Consider the following 14,076-nt stretch of genomic DNA (forward strand, 5'->3'; position numbering starts at 1 on the left):
CTTCTGCTACTTTGAGCTCAATTTCAAGGTACTTTTCATTATGAAACCAATCAAAATCATCTCAATTTCTGTAATATGTCTTCCATTCTATAAAATGAGACCAGGAAAACTAAAATACAACCATAAATACCATACGAAAATACACTGCAAAGTCGCTGTTTTAAACCAAAAACACGGTCAGAGTTTTTTTTTCTCATTATGCACTGTGTGCTGCAGGAATTTTTTATACTGTGCACACTGACCACATAGACCTATTCTTTCATATGTAGGCCTACCAGCTTTCTCTCACTAGATTTGAAGGCACTAGAATTTAGGCGTACTAGTACATCAATAACTCTGGTGTGTAAGCCGTACTAGTACGTCGGAAACCCTGAAAGGGTTAAATCAAGAGTCCTTGACTGGCATGAAGGCACCGACCCTGGTAGCTGGTGTGGCTGTGTGAGGGAGGGGCAATTTCATTCATTTCTCCATGCTGGTGAAGGGGATCTTGTTCCAATTCACTGCACTCTCCTTTTTCCTGAATGAAATTTAGTTATCTTCAGCTCCCCAGGCACTGCATGATTCCTACAGATTTAAAGCCATGAAAAAATAACAGTACTGCATTTCTAAGATATAGTTAGTGAATGACTAGCTAGGCAAGACTAGTTTATACACGTTGGTGTTTGGAAACAATGCAAAATGCACTTTTTTATACTCCGACTGTCTTCCCCCAAAGTAGGGTGACCCCCTAGAGAAAAAACATTTATCATCATTCAATTTATTGCAGTCTTGCCAAAGTGTGCTGACATCACAGTTCAGATGATGCTCTGAACTGCAGCATCCTCACCTTTCCATCAAAGTGCAGCACTTCTCACCTTCGAGACTCAAGTAATTTACTGAAGTGTGGAGATAAGGGACCTATCATTAAGTGTTTTCCATGAGCAATACATATATCCTTCCTTTGCCCTGTTGTACTGGGGATAACAAGTCAGTGACCCCTCCCATCAGCAACCTCTCACGTCAGCAACCCCTCACATCAGTGACTCCTCACATCAGTGACCCCTCACATCAGCAACCCCTCACATCAGCAACCCCTCACATCAGCAACCTCTCAACATCAATGACCATCACAAAAGGCCACAATTTAAAAAAAAAAAAAAAAAAAAAAAAAAAAAAAAAAAAAAAAAAAAAAAAAAAACAGAAAATAGACTTAAAAATATTTCTTCACACAGTAGATAACTAGAATTAGATCCAAGAGGATGTATACTAAAATTACTCAAACAATAAGCAAAACTTAATGATATGAAAGAAATAAAGAACTAAATACTGAAGGCGGGACATTTTTAATTTCACAACTGAGTGATGTTAACCCTTAAACGGTCCAAATAGATCGACATTCAAATCCGAAGTGCTCCAAAAGTAGATCTATGTTTTTTTTTTACATATTTTCAAATATAACAAAAAAAATGTAGATAAAAGTTTTTTTTACACATTTTCAAATGTAAAACAAAAAAAAGATAATGTACATGTTTTTACATACTTTCAAATGTTGAAAAAACATATATATACGTTTGGACCGTTTAAGGGTTAACAATCTGCCAAGTAATACTCAAATAACACAAGTTATACATCTACAGTATTAATTTGCTAATGGGGACTGAATTTGTAAGAATGGATAATTGTGTCAATTATGTGATGAGAACAAACAGATGGACACAATGGTGGAAATGGGTTCTAAGATATATGCATGGAAAATTAAGGTGGGCATATGCTGTGTACCCATGTACCATCGCCCACCATTTCCATCACTCATAGAGGTAGGTACCTGTGTACCCACATACCATTCCCTACCATCTCCATCACTCACAAAAGTACTGTGTACCTATGTACCATCTCCCATTTCCACCATTCATAGAGGTGGGTATATACTGTGTACCCACGTACCATTCTGCACTATTTCCATCACTCATAGAGGTGGGTATATACTGTGTACCCATGTACCATCCTCCACCATTCACAGAAGTGGGTATATACTGTGTACCCCCATACCATCCCCCAGCATTTCCACACTTATACTTCTCAACACAATACAGTATACACTTCACAGTTGTTGACGTTTAAAAAGAAGGCACGACTGGTAAAGATATGACAAAAGACAACAAATAAACATCTCCAACAAGTACAGAAATTCAATATTAAATACAAAACTAGAAATTAGGAAGCAGGAACATGCCATGTACTCATCTCCTGTTCCATGGATGGAAGTTACAGGAATAAAGATGATGTGTGTTGACACTTACCATAGCAATAAGGGATGTGAGCACACTTGCCCGCCAGCATTACATTATTTGTCCATTATGGAACCTACTCACGATGTTTCATTTGTAAGTGCATATGTTGGTGACTTAGGGCACTGTAACTTGCCGACCTGATGTACCGTATTTTCCAGAATATAAGATGCGCTTTTTACCCAATAAAAAGTCTTGGAAAAATCAGCCTGTTCCTTATATGCTCAAGGTCAGGGTCAAGGGTAGGCCTTGGCTTATGCTTTAGCAGTTGTTTACTAACATTAGGTTACAACTGCTGGGAAACATCGTGCCAGCAAGCAGCCAGCATTTGTGCACCTAATATGCCGAAAAACACAGTATTATACCATAGCATCCAAAAATATCAATGTCTTTTCTATCACATAAAGCACTTTTATGCATCTCTCTCTTTTAAATATCCTCCAAAGGGGATGACTTGATATTAAAGGGCTCTTCATCTAAGGAATTAGAGCTACCCTCCTCCTCAACTTAAACCTGATTACTCCCTTCCCTTCTTATTCTCAAAGAACTATACGACCCTTATGGGTTTAATTAATGCTTCCCAATCAATTTAATAATAATTTTGTATAAAGCAGCCATTTTAACTTTTCCTGAGTATATAACACTTCATGAATGAGAATTTTACCATATTGTGAGAATAAGAAACTGAGAAACACTGGAGAGTGACCTGTTGGCAGCACAACTGTGAGCCTAAACCAATGCTAACTAGGCCTAGAGTAGGTTAGGTTAAGTTAGGTTAGGTTAGGTTAAGTTAGGGTACATGAGGTTAAGTTAGGTAAAGTAAGGTTAGCTTAGGTTAGATTAACCTAGGTTAACCTAGGTTAGGTTAGGTAAGGTTTACCAGGAAATAGGACAAGTGTTTCCTGATACTGGTCTTTAGTCTACTTGGTATAGCCAGGGGCATATAAACATGAGGCTGCCAACTTTGGTCTCCAGTGATTTTTACACAATGCATCCATATGACACACTGCCGGTAATGGTGAAGAAAACACGCACACTGCAGAACACACTGTGCCAACAAAAGCTTGTTCTGCACTGTTTACCATTGTGTACGAAGATCTCAGTTGGATCCTCTCATAATAAAATCCTCTGGTCTCTTCAGTGCAGAGGTTACATCAACTAGTGACTTTATCAGTTCTATACAGAGAAAAAAAACTGAAATAGTGGAAGACAGTAGTTTGAAGTAATCAGTCCCTCAGGATGAAGCTTTGTATTGGACTGATGAAGCCACTGGCTGGCAAAACATCACAATAAAGATATCCAAGTACTGCACATGAATCTTATTCATCTACTTTTCTGTTTTGTATACCATTAATGTCAAAAAATTAAAATTTAAACCCAATTGCATATCAGCCTAATTGATGCATACACAAATAAAACAATATAATAAATGTCAGAGTACTGTATGGCAAAACTTATAATTACAAAGAAAAGCAAAGACTGCATATATGACAAACATTTCAGAGCAAACAATAGGAAGCCAAAGCAGTGTCTACAAGAATCATGCCAATTAAGCAAACAGTGAAAAACATATTTCCTCTTCATTGTGTTGCAAACACCTGGTTGGTGAGACTATCTCTAACCCTAGTTCAAGGTCTTTTAGCAGGCCCTAAAAGCCTTGACTGGTCAGAGATTGGGCTGTGGTTGACAGATGGATGATCAAGTCTCCACCACTTCCTGTGCTCAAACTCACAAAGGTTTCTTCATATAAATAATAATAAATTTGGTGATCTAAATTTTAAGGTAGCTAATGCAGCCTATGGTAATGTTTCACTCTCCAGGAGCTCTCCAATAACTTGGCAAAACTCCTGGAGAGCTTCAGAAGCTCTGCAGAAGATTGCCCAAGCTCCTGGGGAGCTTCAGGAGCTCTCAAAGAGCTTGACCAAGTTCCTGGAGAGCAAAACATTGCCACAATAAAATATCGCATGAGCTGCACATGTCCTCTTACCTAGCACATTGACTGTAATTCTACCAACATTATCACACAATCAAATATGCAAGTCTATGTCTGCTAGTGACATTATTCTGTGCATTCTACTAAGTCAAACACAATGTAAAATATGTTATACCCTCATCAAAATATCAGCAATTTAAATTACTGATAAATTAAGTAATCAAGCTAGTATGGACGGAAAGTGAACGAGTATTTGGTAACCCTTTCATAGCCACTTCAAAAACATGGAAAATAAAGAACTTCCAAGATTGGACACCAAAATTCTTTTTCATTAACTGTGCTAATAAATTGAAGTGGAGTTGCATAAATAAATACAAAGCAGTAAATAATCCATAATACAGAAAGCAGAAGCAAGAGTGACATGCATCTAGTGTGTAAACAAATACTGCACGAGGATGCTATCGCAAGTCTTGCATTGTCAAGCAACAATTTTACACATGCTGTACAATGTCAAGCAACAACTTTACACAAGCTTTACACTGTCAAGCAACAGCTTCTAAAACAAGTTCAATAGCATACAGCTTTGAACTACAGACCACACATAACTCTGCTTTCAGTCTCCAAAGGCTAAGACACCAGCTACCGTATCTTCCAGCATATAAGGCCCACGATAGACATAACATAACTGTAAATCAGTGACCATATTCAACAGCTAGTGATCCTGATACTTTACGCTGAAGTGTAACTCAAAGCCTACCCTTGACCTTGACCATATAAGGTGCAGGGTGATTTTACAAGAATTTTTTGTGGGGAAAAAAGATCGCGCCTTGTATGCCAAAAAATACGGTATTTCTTTCTACGCCATTTAAATGCTCCCAATAACAGCTAGACATGAAGAGTGTCAAATGAGTCTAGTACATGAAGGATATGAAATAAAAGCTTTCATTTATAACTCGAGTATGGATCCAAATTAGTGTTGCCCACCACAAAAGTTGCTAGTCAAGCAAGCAACAATGAATCATGGTAAGCTGCTTGAAAGTATGTTGCTTGTCTGTGTAGTACACTACTGCAAAAATTGAGTTAGGTGATATGTGAGACATTATCATGAGAAATAGGATCATGACATGAATATGGTCATGAGGAATAGGATTATGACATGAATGATATGATCATGAAAAATAGGATCATGACATGAATGATCATGAAAAATAGTATCATGACAAGAATGATATAATCATGAGGAATAGAATCGTGACATAAGGGACATGTTCCTGACTACTGATGCTCCTCATTTTACGATGGTTCAACTTACAATATCTCGACTTTACAATAATGTGATAGCGAAGCATATTCAGTACTATACATTTACTGATAGATAAACTTGTATTCATTTATTAACTATTCAATACTGGTATTTAGGTACAGAAATTATTTAATTATTTACTTATTCAGTGACAGTAGTTATTTATTTACTTAATCATATCGTACTCATATTCAACTTATTTATCATATCGTACTCATATTCAACTTATTTATCATATCGTACTCATATTCAACTTATTTATCATATCGTACTCATATTCAACTTATGATATTTTCAACTTACAATGGATTCACCAGAACGTAACCCCATCGTAAGTCAAGGAACACCTGTAAAAATACTTGGGAGTATGTATATGGACTAGCTCTTTACAAGGTAAAGGAGATACAAAAAAATTAAACACATTTAAAGAAAAACATCTCAACAAAAGTAAATATGTAGAATAAGCTAAACAAACAAATGTAGAGGCATAATGCCAATAGGTGTGGGGGTATGAAGATAATATGGAAAGCTAGCTGTCACCTGGGCATTTCCCTCAGGGTAGAGATCCATCAAGTCATCACTTAACACAGGAAGTCCTCGACTTCTGAAGACATCGGAACCTTCTGTATTGTGTATAATAATGATGTACTACAATATTGATATTATACATAATACTCAACATGTTCATAAGCAGAGGACTTACTGTACAATAGGTGAGTACTACTGCTGTGTAGTAAGGCCACCACAGTATGGGTGGCTTTAGGAAAAATTTTTAGACAATTAGGTGGGTGGGAACAGTTGGTTTCGAGAAGGACCTGCCTAGTATGGGCTAGTAGGCCTGCTGCAGTATTCCTGTATTATGTTCTCTTGTAAAGCTCCTTTACTTTTATATTTTTGCAAATCTTCTTCTTTCTTTCAATGCACCGGCTGTATCCCACCCAGGCAGGGTGGCCCAAAAAGAAAAACTAAAGTTCCTCTTTTTAACTTTAGTAATGTATACAGGAGAAGGGGTTACTAGCCCCTTGTTACTGGCATTTTAGTCGCCTATTACAATACACATGGCTTACAGAGGAAGAATTCTGTTCCACTTTCCCATGGAGATAAAAGGAAATAAACAAGAATAAGAACCAGTAAGAAAAACAGAAGAAAACCCAGGGGGGTGTGTATATATATGCTTGTACTACATGCATGTGTAGTGTGACCTAAGCGTTAAGTAGAAGTAGCAAGTCGTACCTGAAATCTTTCATGATTATGAGACAGAAAAAAGACACCAGCAATCCTACCATCATGTAAAACAATTAGAGGTTTTCGTTTTACACTCACTTTACACTCAACCTGGGCGGTTGCTGTCTACCAACCTACTACCACAGGGCGGTAATACCTCCCTGGGCGGTTGTTGTCCACCAACCTACTACCACAGGACGGTAGTCCCTCCCTGGGCGGTTGCTGTCTACCAAAATACTATCACAGGACGGTAGTACCTCCCTGGGTGGTTGCTGTCTACTAACCTACTACCACAGGATGGAAGTACCTCCCTGGGCGGTTGCTGTCTACCAACCTACTACCACTGGACGGTAGTACCTCCCTGGGCAGTTGCTGTCTATCAACCTACTACCACAGGATGGTAGTACCTCCCTGGGCGGTTGCTGTCTACCAACCTACTACCACAGGACGATAGTACCTCCCTGGGCGGTTGCTGTCCACCAACCTACTACCACAGGACGGTAGTCCCTCCCTGGGCGGTTGCTGTCTACCAACCTACTATCACAGGACGGTAGTACCTCCCTGGGTGGTTGCTGTCTACTAACCTACTACCACAGGATGGAAGTACCTCCCTGGGCGGTTGCTATCTACCAACCTACTACCACAGGACGGTAGTACCTCCCTGGGTGGTTGCTGTCTACCAACCTGTAATTTTTTGTAAATATCCATCTGAAAAAGTACATCCACATTTTAATAGTGGATACTATAAACACTTTTCCATGCGCTCTTTATTTTTTGGATTTATTTCAATGCACTGGCCATCTCCCACCAAAGCAGGGTGATCTATAAAAGAAAATCGAAAGTTTTTCTTCTTACATTTAGTAATTTATACAGAAGAAGAGGTCAGTACAGGAGAAGAGGTCAACACTGGAGATGGGGTCAATACAGGAGAAGGGGTCAACACAGGAGAATGGGTCAATACTGAAGAAGAGGTTAATACAGGAGAAGAGGTCAATTTTACATGTACTATTTTTCAATCACACTGCCCCCCCCCCCCCAAAAAAAAAAGGAATACTCTATAGAGGAGTGTTACAAGAGCTTCCTGTACAACAATCATATCATTCATGTACACTACTGAGAGAAGTGTTTGTACACTTCATGGAGTCATAGCTCTTAACAATGCAACTTTTGCAGCCATGGTGTTGTGACTTATTTACAATTTTTGCAGCCATGGTGTTGTGACTGTTATTTACAATTTTTGCAGTCATGGTGTTGTGACTGTTATTTACAATTTTTGCAGTCATGGTGCTGTGGTTGTTCTTGTTTACAATTGTTGCAGCTATGGTGTTGTGAGTGTTCTTGTTTACAATTGCTGCAGTCATGGTGATGTTAATATTGTTCACAACTCGCTACGTATATAATATACAGATTGGTAATTATCAGTCTCTCAGAACTGGTCATATAAAATGAGTGTATGACCTCCCTTTGCAAGACCTAGGGAAGCGGCCCCTTCTAGAGCACACCATCTCTTGCAACTGTGGGACAACTCTGCGACGCTTTCTCCGTTTCCGCCTCGAGCATGCACGCTGATGCTGGGAATCATAAATGGACTCCACCAGCCTCTGGGGCTCTGATCTACTGACGTGGATGATCCTTCTGATGCCCTCCTTTGTTTCCTTACTCCAAGAAGCTTCCAGACTAGGGTTTGTGCAAGTGCTGTGCTTAGACAGTTTATTCGTGTGTATTGTTTTGTGAATGGATGAGCACTGTGTTCCGTGGGAAGTTACTTGTATGTGATCACTGGTAGGAAGTGATATTCCAACCACAGGCTTTACATTGTATTCTGACAGTGTGGCTTTGATCAAAGGTGTAGGCTGTGAAAGAGGCTTTACAATGGTGGTATTCGAATAGTTTTCATTTTTGTTTCTGCTGCTTTGTGTTTTAATTGCTTTTTCTAATTTGGAAAACTTGGTATTGTTCTTATTGTTGCAAGTCAGTCTTCTAGGTCTCAAAGGTTCCAATTTAGAATATACTGACTGTTCTTGAACAGATAAAGCTTTAAATAAGTTTAAATGTTGATTCCCTGAAGATAGTATTGCCTCAGCTGGATATGCTGGCGCCTTTGGATGGGTAGTCTTCCCTGATATGATGGAATTAACCCTCTTCTCCCTGGCACTGCAAATTACACCACTGCTATTAATGCTAGCATCAACTCTAGTGTTGACATTACACAATGTAGCAAGCTTATCAAGATCAGATGCATGCCTTGTAGCACACTTAGTATACTCAGTTGCATGCCTTGTAGCACACTCAGTATACTCAGTTGCAAGCCTTGTAGCACACTTGGTATATTCAGTTGCATGCAGTGGAGCACGCACTGCAGAAAATTCTGTAGCACGCTCTGTATCTTCACTGGATATCTTTGTCACTTGTAAACATTTTTCTTCATCCTCTCCAGACATGTTCCTACCTACCTCTGAGGTTCTCTCTCTAACAAAGCTTCCCTCTCGTCTGGTCATTAATTCCTTTCCGCCATCATATGCGTAGGAGTCACTCTCATCTCTGTCACCTTCCCTCTGTGGACTCAGAAACTCAACAACTCCAGGAACGTAATTTTCATCCAGTTCTCTCCCAGACTTTTTGGTTGCAAGGTGATGAGAGTCAGTAAGGGTTACCTCACTCCCATACTCCAACATCTTGACCCAGTCTTCCCTTGCAGGATTTTTCTTTTTGAGAGAATGCATAACCCAGTCATTACAGTTACTAAGACCAGTGATTGGTGTAAAGCTGGAAGCTTCCTCGCACGATGGATTTTTACCTTCAGATAAAATTTCCTGAAAAGTACCGCTGATGTGTGTGCCTGCTGGCAAAATATTTTTCTCTGGTGATTTAGAAACATTATTTTGATTGATGGCTATGCTCTTTTGAGGTTTATGCTCAGAACTGGAGTCAAACTTGTAAAAATGTCTTTGTAAATTCTTGAAGCTGTGTTTGGCCCTAATTTTAAAACGTGGATTATAACTCCGCCTAATGACATCTTGCATAGACACCGATTGTAAGGACACAACTTCTGTCTGCTCTTTTTTTACATCTTTGCTAGCCCCAGAAAAAGCTTTTTTAAATTCTTCATGTTTGGATGACAGGGATGGACACTTTTCTATTGGATCAGAAGTGAAATCAATAACTTGAGACTTGTTTAGACCGACTGTGTCATACTTACTCGCCTGCTTGGAATTTTCTGTCATCCACTGACCTCTGGTATCAGGGTTCATTAAATCATTTGGTGACACCTCTATCTTGGGGATTTTGTGATCTGCACCCACAAATGGAACTAGAGTAACCATCTTGGGAGATTCAGAACTTTGTAGTGTAGTGTTAGCTGAGCAGTAACAGGAAGGGGAGCAGATTCTGAGGATGCAAGAATCACTCAAACCACGAACCCCTGTCGTTTCATCTAATGAACCAGTCTTACCTTTACGTTCACACTGCTCACCTGTATCGCACATTAAGTTTCCAAAAATGCTTGGATCTGATTCCCTATTCACACAGTTATGTTGAAATTCATAGTTGTCATCAAACAAAACCTCAGGACTTCCCAGAAAGGACCAGGAAAGGTCTCCAAATTCATGACTGAAAAAACCCACATTTCCAGATAATAAACAAGAAGAATCAAGAGTGATTTTGGCATTTTCACACCTTATATCCAGGTTAGAAAAGCTTGCCATGGGGTTATTTTTGTGAGTGTATGAAGCATATTCTGAGGGCAGTTCCACATGCATCTGGTGTGGACAACCACTTTCCAATGCACAAGCCAAACAGAGCTCAGCTGGTTCACTTACACCAGCTGGCTCACTTTCACCAGATGGCTCACTTACACTACCTGGCTCACTTACACCAATTAGCTCACCTACACCAACTGGCTCACTTACAGCAGCTGGCTTGCTTTCATCAGCTGGCTCACTTACGCTAAGTCTTTGACGTAGAATCGGACTTCTTTCGGAGCTTGACACAAGGGTAGGAGAGGTGGTGGTGATGCCAATGGACTCGGAAGTTGAGATTTCTGATTGATGAGGCCGGGAAAATATATCATTAGAAAAGACATTACTGTCAGATGGAGCCCTAACACCTTCAGTATACCACTGTGAAGAAACATTCCATATATCATTACTGTCAGATGGAACTCTAATGCCTTCAGTATACCACTGTGAAGAAGTATTCCATATACCATCATCCCTACTAGACTTGAGCAACTCACTGCCTTCACTACCCACCACAGGTGTAACACCACTGCCAGGTTGCCAGAGACACTGGCCAGATATCCAATTATCGACAATATCACTACATTGATCGTCAGATGCAAATACTATGTCGTCAAACCAATTGCTGCCTCTTTTATCACTACTCAAACATGTGTTGTTTACAAAGCAACTCAACTCATCATTGATTAACGGAGGTCCGCCTAGTAGCCAATATGATTTCCCTGTTTGTTGATCAATTACAACCTTATTAGTGGTTTTACTGAAATCTGAAAAAGCTTCATTAAATGTCTCTTCCCAAACATTTTCTAAAATGCAACTATTTTCTGAATACTGGAAATGGCTGTTTACCTCATCAGACATACCATGTGCATTGCTCATGCTAGCTGTATCTTCATCTAAGATACTGTCTGTGTTGCTAGTCATTCCTTGATCTAACTCACTATGATAAATAGCATCTAACAAACTATCTTTGTTACTAGTCATTCCTTGATCTATCTCAGTGTGATAAATAGCATCATCTAACAAACTATCTTTGTTACTAGTCATTCCTTGATCTAATTCACTATGATACATAGCATCTAACAAACTGTCTTTGTTACTAGTCATTCCTTGATCTAACTCACTATGATAAATAGCATCTAACAAACTATCTTTGTTACTAGTCATTCCTTGATCTAACTCACTATGATAAATAGCATCTAACAAACTATCTTTGTTACTAGTCATTCCTTGATCTATCTCAGTGTGATAAATAGCATCAAATAAATTGTTTTTGTTACTAGTCATTCCTTCATCGAACTCATCATGATACACAGCATCTAACAAACTCTCTACATTACCAGTTATGTCTTCATCTAAGGCACTATAATCAACAGTTTCTAACAAATAGTCTGTGTTACCAATTATGCCTTTGTCTGACTCACTAAGATTATTATCACCTAACAAGCTGTGTGTGTCACCAGTTAAGACTTGGTCTAACTTTCTGGGATCATTAGTTCCTAACAAAATGTCTGTGGTGCTAGTCATACCTTGATCTAATTTATCAGTCATTCCTATATCTAACTTGGCGTCATCAAAAACTTTTAACAAACAGTCTGTGTTATTTTTAAGATATGAAAATTTTACTGAAGAACTTTTACTGACTCTGCCTAACTCTACACACTGGTGAGGGGAAGCATTCTTCCGTGTAGCAATGTGCTTACTGCCCACTTTAGAGCCTTTACTGAAGCCAAGTCTGGATTTCCCAGAACTCCTTAAAGCTCGGCCATGATAAGGCACCTTAAAATGATCAATCAACCCACCACCAGAATGCGGAGAAGTTACTGACAAAGCCATTTCTTGCGAATGACTTTCAAGAGGTGCGGAAGTTGAAGGTAGGGTGGATGTGGTGTGTGTGGTGTCCATAGGTACTGCAGCACTTGCCAAGTGGAGACTGTCAGAGGAGGAGGAAGAGGAGGAGGAGGAAGAGGAGGCTGACGAAGTATCTCGCTGCATGGCTGACAGGTTCAGGATCCTTTGGTACTTCTGTCGTGACAGGGGCGCTAAAGATCCCAGCGGAATAGTGGCCACGGTTGATGGCATGGATGACGAGATGGAGCAGAGTGTGGGGGAGGTGGAACGTGACAACTGGTCCTGTGTGCTGCCCGCTACTCTTGCCTGCTGGCAAGGGAAGTAAAAAAAAGAAAAAGCATGCAGAAACAAAAAAAGACTAAAAGAGAAGCAATGCAAAGAAATTGTGCATCCTCAACCCTCTAGTGCAACATGCATACTGCAGCACCGCACATGATACACCTGTGTAGCAATCTCCATTTCATCTGTAGTTATTTTATAATCTGTGGTGATCCTTTATTCATTACTTAGATGGGATAGAAAACCCTAACTCTGGTACAACAATGGACACATAAGCACTGAGTGATTTTCACAGGACACATGCCTGTGTCAGGAGATACTATCAAGTTTCCTGATGAGCAAAACATCACCAGCACTACACCTGCACCCTCATTTAGAGATAAATGGGATAAAATACTGACACGATGGAAAAACAGGCACGAATGCAGTATAATGTGATCCTTTATTGACTATGTTTTACCCACATAGTGGGTTTTATCAAGTCACAAACAGATCTGTTTATGACTTGATAAAGCCCACTGTGTGGGTAAAATGTAGTCAATAAAGGATTGCATTATACCACATTCATGTCTATTTTTCCGCCCTTACACAGATAACTCTCGCCTCAACTTTACAGAACCCAAGTGGGTAACTATGGAAAAACATTAGTACCATCTGGCTAATACATCCACTAGCTGCCAACAACACAACTCACATATCATACACGATATACACCCACTAACTTTCCACTACACCTACACACTACTCATATAGAAATACGTGAGAGTAATCAAAATGTAAAAAATAGCAATCTGTCAAATATTCCAGATATAGATATAAAATAACCAACCTTATAAATCACTATGTTTATTTAGGTACAGGTACACATAAGTATAATTATCATACATAGTAACATGTGTGTAAATTACCCATTAACATAACTCAAAAAAGTCAGACAAACTGACATTTTTATTGTGGTACTTGCCACTATTACATTAGCAGGGAAGTGTTAAGTTCGCAGCAGTCATGCAGCACCTGGGGAATGGGAGGTAATCAAATTTGATCTAAGGAAGGGAAGGGCAGCCTCAATTCCCTACATCAAAAGCCCTTCACCAGAAGGCACCCCTTCAAGGTGTGTTAGGGAAATGGAACAAAAGTAATCATTTAACTTTTAAAAAAAAAAAAAAAAAAGTTTCTAGCACCTGCAAGACTTTAAGTAAGAAGCACATTCAAAGATGTATGTAAAAAACACCACGGTGAAAACAGGAAATAAAGCCCAAGTGCCTTCATGTGCTTACACACAACTTCAGAGGAACAGGATGATGAGGCAAGAGAAGCACATTTTAAATGTTAAGTGCTCAGGTTTTATTTCCTATTTTCACTGTGATATCTTGACATATTAGCAATCAAGCATTTCATTGTAATTTTAAAAGACTACTGACTAGGACTACTGACATACTGACTAAGAATTATTACTGTGGTTTCTCCCTTAAAAGACTATGT

At 39.3% G+C, this 14,076-nt stretch overlaps 1 protein-coding gene across 8 annotated transcripts in view; it reads right to left on the reverse strand.

Annotated features, from left to right (window-relative positions):
- Nucleotides 1-14,076, reverse strand: part of Rcd1 (Reduction in Cnn dots 1) — a 130,250-nt gene that overhangs the window by 29,067 nt on the left and 87,107 nt on the right. For 5 of the 8 annotated variants that reach the window (XM_070098370.1, XM_070098371.1, XM_070098369.1 and 2 more), the window contains 2 exons: nt 12,267-12,624; nt 10,672-10,766 (listed from right to left, as the gene is read on the reverse strand). The exons of 1 other annotated variant lie outside the window; for it this stretch is intronic. In XM_070098370.1, the coding sequence (XP_069954471.1) occupies nt 10,672-10,766; nt 12,267-12,624 (453 nt within the window). The remainder of the gene's footprint in view (nt 1-10,671; nt 10,767-12,266; nt 12,625-14,076) is intronic. 2 more of the 8 variants (XM_070098368.1, XR_011393737.1) reach the window with 2 other exon arrangements.

This window comes from Cherax quadricarinatus, chromosome 62 (genome assembly GCF_038502225.1).
Source record: "Cherax quadricarinatus isolate ZL_2023a chromosome 62, ASM3850222v1, whole genome shotgun sequence".
NCBI classification, from domain to species: Eukaryota; Metazoa; Arthropoda; class Malacostraca; order Decapoda; family Parastacidae; genus Cherax; species Cherax quadricarinatus.